The sequence below is a fragment of the Camelus dromedarius genome, chromosome 27 (assembly GCF_036321535.1).
Source record: "Camelus dromedarius isolate mCamDro1 chromosome 27, mCamDro1.pat, whole genome shotgun sequence".
NCBI classification, from domain to species: Eukaryota; Metazoa; Chordata; class Mammalia; order Artiodactyla; family Camelidae; genus Camelus; species Camelus dromedarius.
This window is the reverse complement of record NC_087462.1, coordinates 1,594,314-1,615,429: the sequence shown is the minus strand read 5'-3', so window position 1 is coordinate 1,615,429 and position 21,116 is coordinate 1,594,314. Positions and strand designations below refer to the sequence as shown.

The window sequence follows — 21,116 nt, the reverse complement described above, 5'->3', positions numbered from 1 at the left end:
CTTTTTAAATTGAGTTACTGGGGATCGAACCGAGGACCTTGTGCTAAGCACGCGCTCTACCCCTGAGCTATACTCGCCCTCTCCCTTTAATTTTAACGAGGTTCCAAAGAGGTAACTACTTTATACAAGTGGGGAAACTGAGGCCCGGAAAGGAACCCGATTTCACACAGAGGCCGAGCTGTAATTTTAAAGCCCGGCGGTTTGGCTCGGGTCCCTCGTCTGAAGAGCGAAGGACAAGCGCGGGAAGTTGAGCGGGAAACTACAGCTTCCGGCGTGCCGCGCGCGGCGCCGGCCGGACTACAAGTCCCAGGCTGCCCCGCGGCGGCGGCGGCGGCGGGCGGCGGGCGCCATTTTGGTCGGCGGCGCGGATTGAATGAGCCCGCCGAGCCGCGGCCGCCGTTCCGAGCCGCGCGGACCGCGAGCCGCCGCCGCCATGGCCACGCCGCCGCCCGGCCGCGCGGGCGGGCCCGCCACGCCGCTGTCGCCCACGCGCCTGTCGCGGCTGCAGGAGAAGGAGGAGCTGCGCGAGCTCAATGACCGCCTGGCGCACTACATCGACCGCGTCCGCGCGCTCGAGCTGGAGAACGACCGGCTGCTGCTCAAGATCTCCGAGCGGGAGGAGGTGACCACGCGCGAGGTGGGCGCGGGGGCCCGCGGGCCGGGCGGGGGTGCGCGCTGGGCCGGGCCGGCCTCAGAGGGGCCCCCCGGGCGACACGTGCCGACTGCTTCGGGCCCTGCCCACCGAGGGGTCCCCAGGGGTTTCGGGGGCCCCGGGCGAGGGTCGTGCGCTTGGTTGGGCCCTGGTCTCTGAGGGTCCCCAGAGGGCTTGGGGGACCCCTCCCGTGCGAGAGGTGGAACCTGGGGCTGGCCCCGCCCACCGACGGGTCCGGGGAGATCTCGTGGGGTTCCTCGAGGGAGGGGTGTATGCTGGGGCGAGCCCCTGCCTCTTTGGGGCTTAGGGGGCCCTGAGTGAGGGGTGGAGGCGGGGACGGGCGCGCACGAGGATCCCCCAGGGGGTTCTGTCCCTTTTGCTTCTCCTCGCGTGCGAGAGGTGGAGACAGACACCGTCCCCGCCCACCGAGGGATCCCGGGCGACCTGGGGGGGTCCTCTGAGTGAGGGGTGCTTACGGGGGCGGATCCCTGCCCACCGGGGGTCCCGAGGTGCTTCACGTATCTTAAGAGTGAGGAGTGCAGTCTAGGGCTGACGAGTTACCTGAGGTGGACCCAGGGAGTTGGGGGGTGGGGCGCCCTGAGTGAGGAGTGCTCACTGGGCAGGCCCTGTCTTCTGAGGGATCCCCAGGGGATACCCGGGAGCCCCCCCCCCCTGTGCGCGTGTTGGAGATGCGGCATGCCCCGCCCACCGAGGAATCCGAGGAGCTCTAGGGGACCCCTGAGTGATGGGGTGTGAGCCAGGGTAGGCCCTACCCCTAAGGGAGGTTTGGGGTGTCTCTGGGGGATGTGTTTGGGTGGTTGGGAGCCCTCGAAAAACTGAGAGTAGGTTCTTGGGTTTCCGGGGAGACTGGGAGGCTCAGGCCTTCTGAGGGGGCCCTGAGGAGGGGTAGAGGGTCTCAGGAGGGTCTCAGGTGAATCAGGTGGCTCAGTTCTCCTTGGAACTTTGCGGGGGTCACGTGATGAATCCTGGGAGTTCAGGGTCTGGAGTGGGGCTGGGCAGTAGGCTCAGTCTTTTACCAGGGCCTCGGGTGGCTGGGTGTCCAAGGGTTGGAATCTGATCTATCCAGGGTCCCACAGGAAATATGGGAGGCCCTCAGTTGGGCTCCGGGACCTCCTTGGCTGATGGACCAGAGCCTAGTAGCCTGGTAGCCCCTTTGCCCTCCTCCCCTAGTGGGAGGAGGGAGAGACAGGAGGTCTAGGGGAACCAGCAGGAAGTTTTGATGCAGACTGAGGGAGAAGGGGCTGGATAAGCCCTGCCCCCTAAGAGGGTGTGAGGGCAGGTGTCTGGGGGTCCTGGTTGGGGTCTGTCTGACCGGTTCCCAACCTAATGCCCTCCCTGAGGCCCACCCAACCCAAGGACAGGTCCTCCGATTAAGGGGGAGGTGTGACCACTGAGTAGTTCCCCCATGGGCCTCGTGGGGAGAGCTGGCACTTATCGCTCTGAGCCAGAGCCGCGGCTTCCCAAAGAATGGGCCAAGTGACTGACTTCAGGGAGGAAGGCAGCAGTGGTGGCTGAGGGGGGTTTGGGGGGGTCTGGGAGCCACTTGCCCTCTGTGTGACCTTGGGCAAATCACTTAACCTCTCGGTCTCAGTGCCTCTTCTGTAAAGTGGAGATAGTGATAACACCCACCATTGGGGCTTGTCTACAGAGCTGTGACGAGTTCATATTTGTCTTTAGGACAAAACCAATAAAATAAAGGACAGGCACCCAGAGGGAGGAAGCCCTCCATGGGGTCTGTTGTCCATGTTGAATGGTCTCTGGGACAGGGAGCGGTTCAGAGAGAGTGGCCTGTGTGTTCAGGGAGGTGGAAGATCTGATGGTTGGTGGTGCTGTACTAGGTTGCCTGGGATTGGATTAAAACTTGGGATCCGAACCCTGCTTTTAACCTCTGTGACCTTGGGCAGGTCACTCAGCCTCCCGGAGCCTTGGTTTTGTCATCTGTACAATGGGGCTGGAGCAGCCTGACCCGAGCCCGGCCACCTGCCTCCACAGTGCATGCACATCCCCAGGACTCGGGCCCAGTTCCTGTCCGCCAGGCTGGCGAGCACCCGTGATCATTCCCCCCTGGCCTCTTGTCCTACCTGCAAGTGAGGCGAACCACAGCACTGACCTTTGGGCCTGGTGCTGGGCGTGCTGGGCCTGGTGGGCCTGGTGGATGTGGGGCGCCGGCCTCGCTGGATGGGTGTTGTGCCTGAGAGCACATGCTGGGGAACTTGATCTGGCCCCGGTGTCCAGGCAGTGGCGGAGGGTGGTTGGCATGCAGGCCTGGGGGTGGGAGTGGGGGAAACCCTCCCCACTGTGAGCCCGAGGGCTGTGCACAGGATCCAGGGGCACCCAGGGTGGCAGGTGTACTCGTGGCGGGAGTAGGGAGTTCCGGCCTGCTTGGTCTCCTGGAGCTTGTGGGAGTGGTGACAGATGCCCCTCTTGGCTGGTCAGTGTTGGGAGCTGGTCACCTACTGGAGGGAGGGAACCTGGAGCCATGAGGAAGGGTGGTCACGTGGGCTGTGTGGCACGAGTGACCTGGAGATGGCCGTGGGCTACAGACAGGCGGCCAGGCAGCGTTCAGGGCAGTGAGTGGGGCGGGGTGCACGGAGGGCCTGGACTTGACCGGTACAGCAGCTTCTGACCCTGGAGGAATCTGCCCCCAGGGGACATCTGTGGTTGTCACACAGGGGGGCTCCTGGCATCGAGTGGGTGGGGGCAGGGGTGCTGCTTCACAGCTCGCAGTGTCCAGGACACCCCCACAGAGGACGGTCCAGCCCCAAATGCCACTAGAGTCAAGGCTGAGGAGCCACTTAAGGAACCTCTTGATGGTGCCATTTAAAATACTGTGAGCGCACTGTGTGCTTGTGACCAGTCCTGCGGTCCAGGTGTGTAAGGTGACGTTCCCGTCCACAGACCCATTTAGGCTCCAGCCATTCCCCTCAGACATCAGATGGTCCGTCTTTTGGCCGGGTGGGCTTGACTGGGGTGAGTAGCCATGTGCAGATATCCCTGGAGGGTTTCTGGAAGGCTGGGGCTGGCCAGCTTTCTGTTTGAGGATTGTGGGTGCTGGGGTGGGGGCAGGACTGGACCTGGAGGGAGGGGCCTCTCCCGGGAGCCTGCCAGCCAGGTGCTGAGTTCCTCCAGCTTCACTTTCCTTCCGTTTACCGCCCTGTGTCCTACTGCCCCTGGGGGTGGGCCTGGGAGCAGGAGCTGGGCTCTGGGAGTTTCTGGGGGGAGCAGTTATTAGGCAGTTTTCCCCCCCAGGGACGCAGGCAGGTCCTCAGAGGGCAAGTTTGGGACCCCGGGAAAAGGCCACCTCGGGTTATGTGACCCACCGCACCACCTGCCAGCTGCACTAACACATCTGTTGGGATTCCTCAAGCTCGGCGCTTGCGCGGTGTCATAAAAGACGAAACTAAAGGCCCAGGCTGTGCCTGAGGCTCCCACAGGACCATCCCCAGGGCCGCAAGTGCAGGGCAGCGCCTGCCCGGAGGACACCTGTTCACTGGGCTCAGAGAGTCTTTGTGGCAAGTCTGCCGTCCTGCTCGAGCTGCCTGGAAGGTGGCGCTTGGCTCTGTAGCGGTCTCGGCCTCACCTCGGTGCTGCGGCAGGGAGGCTGCCCCGGCCACATGGGCAGGAGCGCGCCAGGTTGTGTGCCAATAGAGGTTTTTTTTTTAATTGAAGTGCAGTCGGTTATAATGTGCCCATTTCTGGGGCACAGCACACTGTCCCAGTCACGCATATACATGCGTGTATTTGTTTCCATGTTCACTTTCGTTAAAGGTTATTATAAGACACTGAATGTAATTCCCTGTGCTGTACAGAAGAGTTGTGTTATTTTTAAATCTGTTTTTATATATAGTGGCTAACATTTGCAAATCTCAGGCTCCCAAATTTATCCCTTCCCACCCCCTGTCCCCGGTAACCATACGATCGTTTACTCTGTCTGCGAGTCTGTTTCTGTTTTGTAGATGAGTTCATAGTGTCCTCTTTTTTTTTTTTGGATTCCGCATGTGAGTAGTAGATAATATGTTTCTTTCTCTTTCTGACTTACTTCACTTGGGAGGACGATCTCCAGTTCTTTGTCGCTGCAAATGGCACGGTTTTTGTGTTTATGGCTGAGCAGTGTTCCATTGTATACGTATACCACAGCTTCTTCACCCTGTCATCTGTCGCCGGACATTTAGGCTGTTTCCGTGTCTTAGCTGTTGTGCGTTGTGCTGCTGTGAGCAGCGGGGTGCGCAGTAAAGCTTTATTTACACACTGAGATGGGAGTTTCAGGTGACTGACTGTGTCACAAAGTATCTTTCTTTTTTTTGCACTCAGCGTTTAAAAGTGTGAGAACCATTCTGGCCTTGCAGGCTGCACAGAGGCAGGCGGTGGGCTGGGGTTAGACCTGGGTGTGGGTGGTGCCTAAGTTAGACAAGCAGATGTGTGCGCGCGCCCGAGGCCCAGTGGGAAGGACGCAGTCCGGGCACACCTCGTGCCCCTGGGCCCCCTGGGCCTGCGGTCTTCGTGCTTGCAGGTTGGTGGTGGCCCTGCCTCAAGGATGACCTTTGTTACAATACTGGCTTTATTGCGGGGGTCCGGACAGGAACCCACTGGGTCCCTGAGGCCTGTGTGCACTTCAACACGACCCTAAGAGTCCTCCAGACCGCCAGGAATGTGGGGCCTCGCCCCAGGCAGAGTCTAGTGAGGTGCCCACGAGCTTGGTCCCAGACAGGAGCATGCGACGTGTTTCTCATTACTCGCCTTGCTTCCTAGGCCACGTATGGACGTCCAGACAAGTGGTGGGGGCGTGCAGGGCCCCCACTAACGTCTCACATCGGTGGTTCTCACAGCTCACCAGCACGTGTTGCCGCATCACCCTTAGCTTCGTTCTGATCCCCTCAGGTGCCCGTGACGTACAGGCTCCCGCCTCCGGGCCCCTCCAGGCTGGGACAGTTTCCCCACATGTTGGTTCAGACAGAGTGTTGGGATGCGCGCCCCCACTGGGGTTCATCAGGTGTTCTCTCATGGCCTGGCCAGGGCAGGGCAGGTGCGGCATCTTGGAATATTTGTGAAATCACAGTTGGTGCTGGGGTCCATGGTGGGCGGGTGGTGGGTGCACGCAGGTCACCTGCTGGCTCTCCCAGGGCCCGGGCTCTGAGGCCTCCCTTATCTCGCCCTCGCTTCTGAGGGTGTGGGGCATCCACGCTGGAGGCCTTGCCTGAAACCCCTCCCGGGTGCTAGGCCCTCCCTTGTGCCTAGGAAAGTTCTGGCAGGTGAGGTGTTGGGAGAGAGGGCAGACACACATGTGACCCCAACTATCTTTGGATGGTGGAGCTGGCTGCTTTTGGTGACCGTGGGTTTATTCCAGAGTGTGGGTGTGTGTGTGTAGGGGGTGGACAAGGTGCAGGAGGGAGAGGCTTGTCCCTCCCCACCGTGTTTCCCCCAGCAGACTGTTCTACCCTGAACCCTGATGGGTCAGGAGAGGGCAGTGTGCTGTCCTGTGCCTCAGTTTCCCTATCTGTGAAATGGGCCAAGACACGAACCCCTCTCGACCTGTGGGATGAAATGACCTGGAGCTGCTGGATGGAAGTGGGATACCCAGGCCCAGGCCCAGGCCCAGGCCCAAGGGAGTGGGAGTCTCAGACCAGCTGCTAAATCCCACCTCTTCTCAGATGTGTCCTGACCTGCCCAGTACAGTTTTGACCCTGAGAAGCCCCACATCCAGGAATCCCCTTGGTCCCAGGCAGACCCCGAGTGATGAGGGGCTTCGGCAGCGCCTCTGAGCCCCTCAGCTCAGGGCCTTTCCCGTGAAAGAGGGAGTGACTCTCCCGCATCTGAGCTGACCTCCAGCCCGCACTGCTGTCCTGTAGCTTCCCGGGAAGTGGTGCCACCTTCAAAGCCACTGTCATCCTGTCTGCCTTCTCTGCCAGCTTTCTTGAGGTGTAATTCCTATCTCGTTTAGTTCCCCCGATTAAACTCTGCAGTTCAGTGGTTTTCAATATGTTCAGTGCTGTGCAACCATCACTGCTAATTCCAGAACATCCTCATCACCCCAAAAAATCCCCGCCTCAGGGAGGGGCAAGATAGGCGTAGGGGATTAAGGGGTACAAACTATTGTGTATAAAGTAAGTAAGCTACGGGGATGCGCTGTACAGCTCAGGGAGGGCCCGTGTTTTACAGTGACTGTAAATGGAGTATAACCTTTAAACAGTGGATCACTGTGCTGTACGTCTGAAACTTATATAATGTTGTACACCAACTATATCTCAAAACAAGGGAAACAGAATCACACTGAAAAAAAAGAAAGAAACCCCATCCCCATTAAGGGTCACCTCCCTTCCTCCTTCCCAGCCCTTGACAGCCAGGAACCCCCTCCCTGTGTCTGGGGACTGGCCTGTTCTGAACGTCTCACATCTGTGGAGTCACACACTGTGTGTCCTGTGTCTACTGCTCTCACTGAGCACCGTGCTCTCAGGGCCCGTCCACGTGGGAGCGCGTGTCAGTGTCCTATTCATGCAGCTGAGTGATGTCCTGTGTGCGGAGGGGCTGTGCTCTGTTTGTCCATCATCCGTTGATGGGCACTTAGGTTGTTTCCACTTTGGGGCTGTTACGAGTGATGCAGCTGTGGACACGTGTGCACAGGTTTTGTGTAGACGCATGTTATGTTTCCTGGGTAGATGCCCAGGAGTGGTTGCTCTGTTTAGCATCCGAGGAAGCGCCAGCCTGTCTTCAGTGGTGCCTGCACCGTTTTAATCCCCTGGCCGTGCATGGAGGTCCCCATTTCTCCGCGTCCTCACTGACCGACATCTTGACTGTAGCTGTCTCGTGGGGCGAGGTGGTGTCTCACTGTCCTGTGGGTCCTGGCTATCTGTATACACACGCTTGGCCCTGTGCCCCTCGGTGTGGGGCGGGGAGGTGGACAGGGATCTGAGCTGTGTGCCCAGCAGGTGGGGCAAGTGGTGGGGCCAGCTGGGCAGGCTGGGGTTGCCCCGGCATTGGCAGGGCCAAGCTGGTGGGGGAGTGTCAGGGTGAGGGGGGCTGTGTCTGCTGTCGTGGGAGGGGCCTTCACCCTGCCTGCTGTCCCCTCAGGTGAGCGGCATCAAGACGCTGTACGAGTCGGAGCTGGCCGATGCCCGCCGGGTGCTGGACGAGACGGCCCGGGACCGCGCCCGGCTGCAGATCGAAATCGGGAAGCTAAGAGCAGACCTGGAAGAGGCCAACAAGAGGTGGGTGCAGCTAATGTGGGTGCCTGGTTCCGGGGCCTGGGGAGGGGCTGTCACCCTCTGGGTGGTGGGAGTCCTGTCTGAGCAGCGCCCTCACTCGGGCGGCCCTCCTGGGAGCAGGCTGGGTAGGCGGGGGTGGCCTCTGGCCACCCCGTCCAGCACCCCCCACGTAACTTGGCCGCAGGGAGATGTAAAGCCCAGCAGCCGCCCCGGGACGGCCTCTGTTGGTAGTTGCCTCTCCTTCCGCCGAGAAGGGGCGCCCCACGCCGCAGAGCCCCGACTCGGCCCTGAGCCCCGCTCAGGGCACCAGCCCTGGGAAGCTGGGGGCGCCCGTGACCCTCAACGTCATGGTCTCCTGCCTGCCCGTGAGTAAAAGGCCTGGGGAGTTTGGAGAGTGAGGTGGTGCTGGCGGTGATGGTAGCAGAAGGAACACAGTGATTTAAGCACCTCAGGTGTTCAGGTCGAGGACCCCGAGCGGAAGCAGATCCCCGCCGTCCTCACAGCCGCCCCGCGGGGCCCGACCGGCACCACCTCCATTTGCGGGGGATTGAGCATGAGGCCTGCGGGCTGGTCCCTGGTCCCTCGGCTTGGCGGTGACTGGCCCGAGGCCTGGCCCCTGGCCCCCGGCCCCCGGCCCCCGAGTCCCCGCTCCTGGGCCCAGCAGCTTCCGACCACCGCCTTCCTGTTTGCCAGATTCTTTTCCCTTTTTTTTTGTTTTCTTTTTAATATAATTGATAGACTTTTTAATTATTCTAAGTAATAGAGGTGTTTGTTTGTTTTTGAGTAGTTTTAGGGAAAATGAGCAGTTTACAGGAAAATGAGTGGCAAGTCCAGAGATCCCCAAATCCCCTCTGGGGCCCCGATGAGGGGCCTCTGGCGTCGCCGCGCTGTTACAGTTGGCACGGCCGCGTGCTCACACGCTCTTACTGAACGAAGTCTAGCTGACGGGGGAGCGCACTCTCTTGGTGTCCTGCCTTCTCTGGGTTTGGACACATGTTTACGGATGCGTCTGCCCTGTCACAGGGTCACACAGAGGACCTTCCCTCCCTAAAAATCCCCTGTGCTCCCCCAACTCGTCCCTCCCCGCCGACCCCCAGAAGCCAAGGGTCCTCTTAAAGTCCCCATAGCTCCGCCCTTTCCGGAACGTCCTAGAGTTGGAATCACCTGTGTTGCTGTGTCAGCCTGCCTCTGTCATCTGATGATGTTTGTTTTCGGTTCCTCCGTGGAACAGAACTGAGAGCCAGAGACAGACCCACACAGTACAGTCACCTGGTCTGGGACGGAGCAGCAAAGGCAGGGTGTGTGTTTGTAAAACGGCTAGGTAGACTGAATATCCCATTAATTTATTACCTTTTTTAGAAATCGTAAATTACTTTTGTTGTCATTAGCCTTTATAAAACGGGGTCATGTGTGGGTTTTTTGACATTACACACGTGCGCAGGTTACATTACCTGTGAATTCATTTCAGGGCAGCAGAGGGAGCAGTGCAAAACACCTGCGGTTGGGGGCACTGGGCCTGACAGGTGGAGAACCAGTGATCTCAGGTGTTCGGGAAGCATCGTTTCCTCAGGAAATCAGAGGGAGCTCTGCCCCCAGCCCCCCTTCCATAAACCCACTGCGTGGACTTAGCATACTTTGTACCTGTGGTTCAGAAGTCACCTGCAGAGTTTCTCCTCTACATGGATTCTCTGATTCAGATAACATGGACGTGCCCGCCGAAGGCTCTTCCACCCTAAAAACGTGCACTGGGTTTTTCTCTTGTGTGATTTTGTGGATGTTGACCAGGGAAGTTCCTGGCTGGTAGGCTGTCTGGCCTTTGTTCCGCCCCCAGGGTTCTGGCTGGGGCACACGAGCTGATGCCGGCCGAGGGGTGGCTCCGGCCTCAGCTCAGCGCAGCACGGCCCACACTGCCCGCCTCGGAGGGCCTGTCACTCCGGGGAGCCCTCTCAGCTGGGGTGCAGGGCTCTGTCCACTGGGGCTTCACTGGGGCTGGCGTCCACTCGATCAGCCTCTGTTGAGGGTGTCTCCCCGGTGAGTGCTCAGAGGCAGGAGGAGGCACGCCGGGAGGACTTCACACATGCTGCAGGGGTCCGGCCCTCCCCACGGTCGTCAGCCTGGGGCGAGATTCAGGTCACAGGCCCTCCCGCCATCCTGGCACTCACAGGGCTCGTCCCCCCTGGGCACTCTTGTGCTGGCCCAGGGAGGCCTCCCTGCACTCTGCACACTCTCCCTGTCCTCTCTCCCGCGGACACCCGCTCACATGCTCGGAGCGGGGCCTCGTGCTTGGAGGACTCGCCGCAGCCCGTACGCTGTAGGGTTGACCCTGCACCTGGCCTCCTGCTGGTTCTGGAACTGACCATAGCTCTGCCGCGGTCACTGCTGTCACCCGGCTGTTTTCCCCATGAGCCCGTCTGCTGACCAGCTCAGCCTGAGTTCCATCCTGAGTCAGGCCACGCATATCCTGGCCCAGAAATCTCCGGGAGCGGAGTTAGGTTTGAACTCAAGACACAGTTTCCCCAAGTCTGAGGCCTTCGCGGCTTCCACCTCAAATCAGTGTCTCCTTGAGGCTGAATTCCAGTTGCCTCGAATGGCTCTGGCCCTTCCTGGGCAGCTTGGCCTGCCCTCGCATTCTCAGTCTCCCCCAGCCCGAAGCCGCGCCACTGCGTCCTCCTCGGGTCTGTCCTGGCCAACACGTTGAGGACAGGTGACCCCAATCCTGAGAGCTGCCCCCACCATGAGGACTTCAGTGCCCGCCAGTCTAATTTATTACTTTTTCCTTTGTTTGCTTTATTATTTTACAAACATTTGATCTTGTTTTATCTGACTGGGAAACTAGCCGAGGGGTGGGTAGGCTTAATCCTCCTCCTGGCCCCACCCTGGCCTTTCTTGGGCCGCCCCCATCTGGAGATCGCAGGGAGAAGCTGATGTGCGTCAGGGAGCCCAGGCGGACAGTGAAGGGCGGGGTGTTCACTGCCTGCTTGCAGACCCTGGTTGGGTGCTGGGGGATCAGCATGCGGGCCTGGTGGGTGGACTTGGCTGAGCCCAGCTTGAAGACCTGGGTCTGCAGGCGTCTCTCCAAGAAACCCTCAGTCTTCAGGCCCCGGGGTAATCCAGCTCCCCGTTGCCCTCGTCCAGCAGCCCAGTGCGCACTCGCCGCAGCCGGGTGTCACCTTCAGATGCCATGGACCCTTCGCACCCGGTGTCAGCACCTCTGGGCAGCCTTGCGGACCTTGGCCAGGGTAAACCTGACCCTGCAGACCTCACATTTGTTCCTGAGCCCAGTTCTTGGTCAAGGCAGGACTTCTCAAAGGGTCTCCACAGGGTCACATAGATTTTGCGACAAACCCAGCTCTGGGCCACCGTCCGTGCCTACATGCAGGCTCTGGTAACTGGGAAAGAGCCATTTTTTTTTTTATTGAAAGTGACTTGTGCTTCTTGGAGAAGATAAAGAGAATTCGGAGGCAGCGCTGCCCGCCCCCAGCCAGCGCAGATTCTGGACACCACACCCCCCACCCCAACACCTTCTGTCCTGTGTGTTGGCTGCTTGTCTGGGCCGAGAAGTCACGCTTTTCTCTGTGTATCAGAGTCATAGGTGCTCACTGTCAGGAAAGCAGATAACGCGTTTAAGTTAAACAGAAGGACGAACGTCTCCATGAGCCGCCGCCCAGACAGAAGTGCCGAGGCCTGCCTGATGCCCCAAGTCATCCCGCCTTTTAAGATCTGAGCTTAAGGTGGACGCCTGCAGACAACACGAGGCTCCTTAGACCAGTGAGCCTGGTCGCCAGTGGCACAGTGTCATCCCAGCCCCTGGGCCGTGGCTTGTCCCAGCCAGTCCCACAGGCTCCCGAGACACTTCGGGTGACGGTCACTTCCCTCGGTCTGATCTGGGCACGGCTGGGTGGGCAGGCGTTTAAGCAGGACAGCGACCACAGTGGTGTGGAGGGCGTGACGGCAGCAGCTGGGCTGGTGGCTCTTTCTCAGGGCCCCGCTCCGAGGGAGGCTTCCCAGGCACCCGCGCATCTGCAGGTGCCTCCCCGAGGGCTCTCCGTCTGCCAGCCCTTGCAGACAGGGACGTGGTGGTGTGTGTAGCCCCGAGCAAGGTGAACTTCCTGGCAGGTTGCATCCAGTGCTTTTCTGTTCCTAGCAAACATACCACTAAGACCCTGTGATGCTGGGAAGGTGCGTGCCACCTGGAGAACCTAGCAGGTGGGCTCTCCCGCAGTCCCCGGGAGTTACTGCTGTGCGAGTGAGCGGTCTGCCCTAGCGCCTTGGAGCTCTTAAGCGGCAGGCACTTAAGGCAGTGAGAGGCGCTGGTGTGCCTGCTTTCTGGACCATTCTGTGCAGCTCTGTGGAGCCCTGGGGCTGGGTGAAGTTGCTCTGCATGAATGCTCCACCCCTGGGAAAGAGGGACCTGGCTCACGCCAGCCCCTTCGTGGCTCTGAGGGCCACACCTGCAGGACAGAAAAGTGCAGGGCCCGCCCCACACGCATGTCCTCCCCTCCCCTCCCCTCCACGTCCTAGAGGCAGCAGATTTCGCTGTTGTCTCGGACTCCGAGAAAGGTCTGCCTCATGAGGACAAGCGTGTTCACAAGGCTGCAGGACAGCATTTCCACGAAGCTGGCCTCCAAAATGATTTGTCCAGCAAGTGATTTGCCCAGACCCTCCAGGGATGTGGGGTTTGCAGCCCCCACCCCCTACCCTGTGAGCAGAAGAACCAGGACTGTGTTAAGCCCAGAAACGTGGGCTGGGAGACCCTAGACCCTCACGAAGGCCATGGGTACGACACCTGGATAGAACTGCTGCCCCGGGGCTACCAATAGGACTCAGGACCAGGGTGGAGGTGGGGCGCAGCACCAGGGATGCTGCCCCACCCCCCGCAGTGCCCACAGGGAGAGGCCCAGCATGTTCCCATTGTTGCTGGGCATGGCCCAGTCATTTCCTTGGTGGGGACCTGGGTGAGCTTTCAACCCCAAGAAGCTTTAGAACAACATTAAGGAATGTTCATGCCATTAAGACTTGTGTGTTAAAAAGTCTATTTGGCATCTAAACCTTTAATGTTTGAGGTAACTGTCTCTCAGTAGCCTGTCGAGGCATGCTTTAAAAAGCTTGAAGTTTACAAATGAGATAAACTCTTCAAAGGCTAGGATTTTAATTTGTAACTTTAACAAGTTATACATAAATTTTTTAAAAATCAGAGTTCTCCCCTAAATGCTCCTTCCTGTGTCCAAAAGTGTCAGAAAAGGACTTGAAACCCCTTCCTTGAGGGTTATTTTGAGCAGTGGGCCGGGTCCCCGTGGGGCCCAGAAGATTTGAAGAAGGGGCACCTTTTGTGTGGACAGGTGAGGCTCCCTTACCGGGAGCAAGGATAGGTCCTGGCCAAGGCCCAGAGGTGGTGGACTTGGCCTTGAGCGCTGGGCTGCTGACTGACTTCCCTCCTGACTTTCAGTGCTAAGAAGAGGGAGGGCGAGCTCACGGTGGCCCAGGGCCGTGTCAGGGACCTGGAGTCTGTGTTCCACCGGAGTGAGGCGGAGCTGGCTGCTGCTCTCAGCGACAAGCGTGCCCTGGAGAACGACGTGGCAGAGCTGCGGGCCCAGCTGTCCAAGGTAGTGGGGCGGGGTGAGTGTGGTGGGGGTGGTGGCCCAGGGGTCCACTGGGGTAGGCTGCCTGCATGCCCCCCACCTGAGGACTGTGCATGCCCTGCAGCAGACAGAGCATCACCAGCCACCTATCTTGTGTCTCCAGGCAGAGGACGGTCATGCGGTGGCCAAAAAGCAGCTGGAGAAAGAGACGCTGATGCGCGTGGACCTGGAGAACCGCTGCCAGAGCCTGCAGGAGGAGCTGGCCTTCCGCAAGGACGTCTTCGAGGAGGTGGGTCTGTCCTTCCTGCCTCGTCCTGCCTTGCGGGTCCTCATCCCTGGGCTCGTGGCTGTGTCACTCTGATTTCCACCTCTGTCCTCCTGCTGTCCTCTCTCTCTCTCCTCTGTATGTCTGTGTCTCTTATAGGGACACCTGTCGTTGGATTTAGGCTCCCCTCTGGATAATCCAGGGTGGTCTTCTCGACACCCTTAACTTAATCCCACTTGCAAAGTCCCTTTTTCCAAGAAGGTTACACTGGCAGGTTCTGCGAATCAAGATGTGGGCACACCTTTGTTGGTTGCAGGGGGGTGGGTCACCATTCATCCCACTGCAGAACCTCCCTGGCCTCCTAATCTCTGGACCTCCGCTCAACATAGCCAGCCCAGCTGGGAGCCACCAAGAGTCCCGGCAGGTGGAGCTGGGTTTCTGTGCCCCTGCGAGGGGCTGGTGTGGGGGCCCGGTCCCCAGGCCCTCCCACCCCATCACCGCCCATTGTGCTGTCACGGGGAACAGAACCCTGGGCCTGGGCGCCTCACGCACTCACCGCCCGGAATTGCTGCTGGCAGGAAGAATGCCCATGCAGCTGCGGAGTGGCCTCCAGCTTCAGCCAGGCCCTGCCGGAGCCAGAGCCACCAGGGGGGCTGTGGTGGAGCCCACATCTGTCAGGGATCCCGTGAGGAGACCCATGATAAGGCCTTGGGGGGCAGGAGGGCACCCTGGGGAGGGCCCCAGAGGGTCCCTGCGAGGGGGGCTCCATGAAGGTCTTGTGCAGGCCATGGTTCCCCCATGTTCCTCAGTTCTTTGTAAAAAGAGTTGGCTTCCTTTAGAAACATTCCTCTGCTTCCTACAAACTGGTGGTGCTGATGAATGATTTTTGCAAGTTTTCTAGAGTGGAACTTACCCTCCCTGGAGCCTGAGGCCCTGATCTCTGGGGCTGCCTCGCCTGCCCTCGGTCCCACCACCGTCTGGTCAGCTCCTGGCATGTGTGGCTGGGGCATCCGTCAGCTGGTCAGTGTCTCGTCCCACCGCTGTCCTGAGGGCCAGTCCCTCCATCTTGGACCCCAGGCACCTGGGATGGGCTCTGTCAGTTCTTTTTAAAATTCCCACACCATGAAGCTTTCAAGGTTTGCAATGTGGAGTGGGTATTAGTCCATTCACAGAGTTGTGTAGCCATCACCTCTTAATCCAGAACGTCCCATCACCTCAAAAAGAAACTACCCATTACCAGTAGCACTTCAGTGTCTCTTCTTTCTCTGGTTTTCAGATTGAGATAAAATTCAAATAGCAAAACTACTTTCAAAGAGTACAATTAATTTGATGACATTTAGTACATTTACAGTGTTGTGCAACCTTCACCTCTGTCTAATTCCAGAGCATTCCATGCCCCAAAAGAAATCCCGGTCCCCACCAGCAGTCACCCTCCCATCCCCCCCTCCCCAGCCCCTGACAGCCAGGAGCCCCCTCCCTCTGTCTGTGGACTGGCCTGTTCTGGACGCCTCACATCCGTGGACTCACACGCTGTGTGTCCTCCCGTGTCTGCTTCTCTCCCTGAGCTCGTGCTCTCAGGCTATGTCCACGTGGGAGCGCGTGTCAGGGCTGCTCTCCTGTTCACGGCTGAGCAATGTCCCTGTGTGTGGAGGGACACGTGGTGTGTTTATCGGTTGTCTGCTGAGGGACACTGGGCGGCCATTCTTTGGTGGTCTGGAGTCGTGCTGTGGGGTGTGAACCAGGGACCAGGCCGCTCCCCACAGGGTTGCTGTCGGCACAGCTGGGGCTGGGGCGTCAGCACGCGGTGTGTCCCCAGGAGGTGCGGGAGACGCGGCGGCGGCATGAGCGGCGCCTGGTGGAGGTGGACAGCAGCCGGCAGCAGGAGTACGACTTCAAGATGGCCCAGGCGCTGGAGGAGCTGCGGGCACAGCACGAGGAGCAGGTGCAGCTCTACAAGCGGGAGCTGGAGCAGACCTACCAGGCCAAGGTGCGGCAGGCGGGCGGGTAGGCAGGGCCCCACCCCGCGCCCCGCCCCCGTCGCCCCGTCCCCTGCCCTCCGCCCTCGCCAATCTGCCCGCCCCACGTCCCGCCCTCACCGCTCTGCCATGCCCCGCCCCAGCTGGATCATGCCAAGCTGAGCTCCGACCAGAACGACAAGGCGGCCAGCGCCGCCCGGGAGGAGCTGAAGGAAGCCCGCATGCGCGTCGAGTCCCTCAGCTACCAGCTCTCCGGCCTCCAGAAGCAGGTGAGCCCTCGGCCGTGTGCCTGCTCCGAGCCCCCACTGGGGCTGCGGATCCATGCTTCTCTCAGGGCCTGATTTCTGCACCCAGCCCGCCGCACCAAGGGGCCTTCCCGCACACCGCTGGCCCCCGGAGGCGGGGGAGAGGCCCGGAGCTGGATGGCCTTCTCCCAGAGATAATGCGCAGCCTGCGCTGACCTGGCCGTGTGGCCCCGCCCCAGGCGAGCGCAGCCGAGGACCGGATCCGAGAGCTGGAGGAGACCATGGCGGGGGAGCGGGACAAGTTCCGGAAGATGCTGGACGCCAAGGAGCGGGAGATGACGGAGATGCGGGACGTGATGCAGCAGCAGCTGGCCGAGTACCAGGAGCTGCTGGACGTGAAGCTGGCCCTGGACATGGAGATCAACGCCTACCGCAAGCTCCTGGAGGGCGAGGAGGAGAGGTGGGCGCTGGGAGGTGGGGGCGGAGCACGGCCTGCCCTGGGACAGCCAGTCACTCCCCGCGCCCCCTCCCCGCAGGCTGCAGTTGTCCCCCAGCCCGTCGCGGATCACCATCTCGCGGGCCACCTCGAGCAGCAGCAGCAGCAGCGTATCCACGGCCGGGCGCCAGGGCCGCAGCAAGCGGAAGCGGCTGGAGGTGGAAGAGCCGCTGGGCACCGGCTCGAGTGGCCTTGGATCCGGCGGCAGTAGCAGTGGCAGCTTCCACCTGGCCCAGCAGGCCTCGGCCTCAGGAAGCATCAGCATCGAGGAGATCGACCTGGAGGGCAAGTTCGTGCAGCTGAAGAACAGCTCGGACAAGGTGAGGACCCCACCCCTCGGGGGAGGCCCGCCAGGGCTCTTCCCGCAGCTGTGCCAACGGCCGCCCCCTTTGCCAGGATCAGTCCCTGGGCAACTGGAGGATCAAGAGGCAGATCCTGGAAGGGGAGGAGATTGCCTACAAGTTCACACCCAAGTACGTGCTGCGGGCCGGCCAGACGGTCACGGTAGGTGCTGCTGCGGAGCGGCCAGAGGGGGGCGTGGGTGGGATGTGCGGCGCGTCTGGGTCGGAGGTGGGGGCGGGGAATGATGGGGGGCACCGGCTCTGAGGACAGCCACCTGCTCTCCCCGATCACCTGTGTGCCCGTGTTTCTTTGACGGGTCCTCCCTCATCCTCCCTTGGGGAGGATATGCCAGGGGTCCATGGTGGAGGTGGGGCTGAATCTAGGCTGTCTGGGCTGGTGGCAGTTCTTGGCGAGAAAGTTACCAGCAGGGGCTCTGGGGCTTCTGACCCCAACTTGGCCCATTGGCTAGGATGGGAGCCTGTGGCCGCTGTGGACCTCCGTCTCTTCTTCCATACCCTGGAGATCATCACGCCTGGCCCGGACCCAGTAGGGCTAGAAGGATTAAACGCCCAGCGGACAGGCTGGTGATACATGCCACTGGGATGGGAGCTGATGTTAACGGGGGCCTCCTGTGTTCCCAGGTGTGGGCAGCCAGTGCAGGGGTGGCTCACAGCCCCCCCTCGACGCTTGTGTGGAAGAGCCAGAGCAGCTGGGGCACGGGCGAGAGCTTCCGGACCGTCCTGGTCAACGCTGATGGGGAGGTGGGTGCCTGCCCCCACCGCAGCCCTGGGGCTTGTGTGGGGCAGAGCCACCCTGACCACCGCTGCGGGCTGGGCCCCAGTGCCTGGGTGGGTGGGTGTAGCTCTTGTCTCGCACAGGAAGTGGCCATGAGAACCGTGAAGCAGTCCTCGGTGGTGCGGGAGGCCGAGAACGGGGAAGAGGGCGAGGAGGAGGCCGCTGAGTTTGGAGAGGAGGATCTTTTCCACCAACAGGTGGGGCTCCCAGGAGGCACACGTGGACATGCCCTTGAACATACACACACGTGCACACGCCCTGCCTTCCTGGGTCTGAAAGAATTGTCGTGTGTCACGTAGGTCAGAACAGAGGTGAGGGAGACATGGAAGGTTCTGGAACAAGGACTGTTGAGGCAGGAGCTGCTGGCCCTGTCATCTTGTTGAGAGCCAAGCTTCCTGTGATGGCTCAGGCCCCGGCCCCGTCCAGCTCCTCCCTGGTGGGGGTGGGGGGCCACCAGCTACCTGCCTGGCCAGGTGGGCGGGCACCACCTCCCAGGCTCACCTCACTGCTGCCATCCTTCCTTCCAGGGGGACCCGAGGACCACCTCTCGAGGCTGCCGCGTGATGTGACTGAACACGCCTCGTCACGCGTCATTCTTTACCCAGAGCCACTGAAAACTATTTTTATATCATTGGCTTCTTTAGTCCTTGATACATTTCTAGAGAATTTTTAAGCAAACTGCCAGAGCATGGGGGGTGGGTCTTCTGTACCCTTTGTCACCACCGCCCAGACTGTCTCGGTGCCCCGTCACCTTTCCATAGAATTCGAAGCCCAGGAACCTAGTGCTCATGGCCTGTGGGTTTGGAGGCTGGAGGTTGGGTAGGGGGTCCGGGGGCCTGTCACTGCCTCGGTCTCCGCCACAGCCTGGGGCCAGGACTGGAGAGGAGGCCTTGGGGTGGACAGAGAGCAAAACGGTGTAGGAATCCAATAGTTGTTTGTTTCATTAAGCTTTTGAGAAACCAAATTCAGAATCCAGGTTCCGACCTGGTGGGGGAAGAGGCACCCCCGTTGATGGTGGCTTAGCCGACCAAGGACCGGGACGAGGAGGGGAGCTGTTGGGAATTGCAGGCTTTGACTATCCGGCTAGGGCTCTGATGGGGTGGGCCTCCCCGCTCCGGTCCTGGCTGCCAGAGCCGCACGTCCCACCGCGGGAACTCTGCAGTTGAGTTCCTCCCCCTGGGGGGCAGCAGCGGGGAGCGGAAATGGGCTCGGGGACAGCTCCGTTCTAAGACTTGTCCCCAGGTAGGCATCAAGGGGACATGTGACCACCCCGGAAGCAAATCTTGGACTTCAGGACGATGTCCAAGTGTAGCCACCATATCCCGCCCTCCCGCCGGGAGGAGGGTGACTGCGGGATGAGCCAGCGGCCTCCAGTTCTCCAACTCTGCCCTGTGTTCCTACGCGAATACTGTATCCTCGCTTCCTCTCTGACTTTATGCTGAAATGATGGTTCTTGGACAGACCTGGTGCCAGTGCCCCTCCCCAGGGGCTCCGTGTCACGGTCTAGCTCCTGGCCGCCGAGACCCTTCCTTGCGTCAGCTAACCTTTATACCCCTGCCACGTAGATACACAGAAGTTATTTTTTTAATGGATATTTATTTTTTTACATCGGTCAGTACACAGATTGCCAGGATCCCACCTCAGGGGCTCGCTTGTGCCGGGGTCACCAGGACAGTCCCTTGAGGGGGTGGCGTTGGGGGGCCTGTGTCAGTGGGCTCTGAGCCCCCAGACGGCAAACTTCCTTCAGAAGGTGCAGCTCAAGTCTTAAAGACGCAATGCTGAGCCAAGCAGGCGGCCTGAGTGCCAGCCCCGGGGCTCATCCTAGGCTCGGAGCAGCACGCTGGCCTCCGAGTGTCCCGCTTTCCTTGGGAGGGCACGAGGCCTGAGCCAGGCAGGAAAGTGTCAGTGGCCACAAAACCAGCCCTGCTGTGAGTCCAGAATCTTCCTGCAGCCCCGTGCTGTAAGTCTGGGCATCCTTCCTTGGCCACCAAGTTCCTGGACTGTGGGCTGTGTTTCCCCTGTGGAGGGAGACAGCTCCTTGGGGAAGGTGCAGACACTTGTTTCTGGTGGGCCCCTGGAGAGCTTCCCTGCACTAGTGACACGGCACCCCGTCCCCATGTGTGACCTTCCCCATGAGTGCTTCCAAGCCCCCGAGGCCACAGGCTGGCGCCCTTTGCCGCTGCGTAGCAGGAACTGAGTGAACAGTAAGGATCTGGAGAGCCTGATGAGGTGCTGAGAGGGTGGGTCTAGGTGGCCCTCAGGCACGTGGAAGCTCTGCCCTAGTTTCAGCCACATCCTCTAGGTATTTTGGGAATCTCGGGATCAAAGCTGTGTCCTGGAAGTTTGGGTCTGTGAGTTGCTGATGCAGTTTTGCAGGCTTGGCTTGTGGACAGGAAGGAAGAGGGCACCCCCCACCCCCACCCCAGCAGGCCCAGAGCCGCCTGGGTGTCTGCAGAGCCCGCAGGCTGATAGGCAGGGGTTGCTCCCAGAAGCTGATTTCTTCCTTGCCTCAGGGCCAGTTCTAGGTCTTACCCCTTGCAGTTAACTGCCTGGCTAAGGTGGAGACTCCAAGTGGCCCAGGCAGGGGCCGGGATGCCCTTGGCTGGTGTGGGGAGGGGGTTCCAGTTGTGGCTGGAGGTTGGTACGAGTCATTGGTAACCAAGTATTTGGAAAAACAGAGTAGAGTCCAATATTAAAATGTCAGCCTTGGCCTGGGGAACAATTTGCATTTGTTAACAAGCAAGCTTAACTCTAATCCACTTAAAATAATGCAGACGTGAGTTTTTTTTCTAAGCCCCCACCTTGTGACTATAACACCCTCCTAGGGAAAACGCTCGGCCCAGGCCTCGGGATGGGGCCAGTGAGGCTGCCCTTGGGAGACAACCACACCTTCCCCTGGGACCTGGGCGCTCAGCTGTGCACAACAGCAAGGCTTCGGACTTGGGCTGTTTTTACCCACACCCAGCAGTTCTATTTATATCAGCATAGCCGAGCTGGGACTGACATTCCTCAAGGACACTAAAGCTGCTGGAAAGGTCTTAATTCCACGCCGGAAGGGGGTCACCAGCACAACATGCTAGTCTACTCGGCTTCAAGAAGCCGGCTGTCTAGACTCATTTCACAGATCTGTTGGTGATTTTTAAGGTGCATGCCAAATGTGTGGTCTTTTACTTTCCCTGGTGATTTGTAATATACATTTTATGACTGGAAACTTTTTGTACAACACCCCAATAAACATTTTGGTTTTAAATTCTCTGAGTCGGTTCCCACGCCCTGGTGATGCGCTGTGGAAGACCCCACCTCTAAGGCCTTGTTTTCTGCATTCTGTGCTGTCGGTCGTGTGACACTCCCCACTCCCCCCCCCCCCCGGCTGCAATGCGCAGTGTGGATTTGCTCGCTGCCCAATACGCACGCGCGGCGGGAGCCCCTGGGGGCGAGCCTCGTCAGACCCCTTCCTGAGTCCAGGCGGGGGGGGGCCGGCTCCTCTCTGCGCGTGCGAGGCGGGCCCCGCACGGCCTTATGGGAATTGTGGTCCCGCCTTCGCTT

At 60.0% G+C, this 21,116-nt stretch overlaps 1 protein-coding gene and 1 pseudogene across 1 annotated transcript; one reads left to right on the top strand and one right to left on the bottom strand.

Moving 5' to 3' along the window:
• Positions 1-343: 343 nt before the first annotated feature.
• LMNB2 (lamin B2) lies at positions 344-20,820 on the top strand. Its single transcript, XM_031436868.2, has 12 exons — positions 344-637; positions 7,739-7,875; positions 13,319-13,475; positions 13,615-13,740; positions 15,533-15,703; positions 15,836-15,961; positions 16,177-16,397; positions 16,474-16,753; positions 16,830-16,937; positions 17,417-17,536; positions 17,654-17,767; positions 18,098-20,820. Exons 1-12 carry the CDS (start codon positions 374-376, stop codon positions 18,137-18,139), a joined length of 1,866 nt encoding a protein of 621 aa, XP_031292728.2. The 5' UTR covers positions 344-373; the 3' UTR covers positions 18,140-20,820.
• LOC135319487 (small ribosomal subunit protein uS4-like) lies at positions 9,755-11,577 on the bottom strand (annotated as a pseudogene).
• Positions 20,821-21,116: the final 296 nt, after the last annotated feature.

Bases quoted from the DNA above. Each gene is read 5' to 3' on its own strand.
- LMNB2 (XM_031436868.2), top strand. From the start codon at position 374: ATGAGCCCGCCGAGCCGCGGCCGCCGTTCCGAGCCGCGCGGACCGCGA. The intron at 7,876-13,318 runs GTGGGTGCAGCT...CCTGACTTTCAG, and splicing joins CTGGAAGAGGCCAACAAGAG to TGCTAAGAAGAGGGAGGGCG. The intron at 16,938-17,416 runs GTAGGTGCTGCT...CTGTGTTCCCAG, and splicing joins GGGCCGGCCAGACGGTCACG to GTGTGGGCAGCCAGTGCAGG.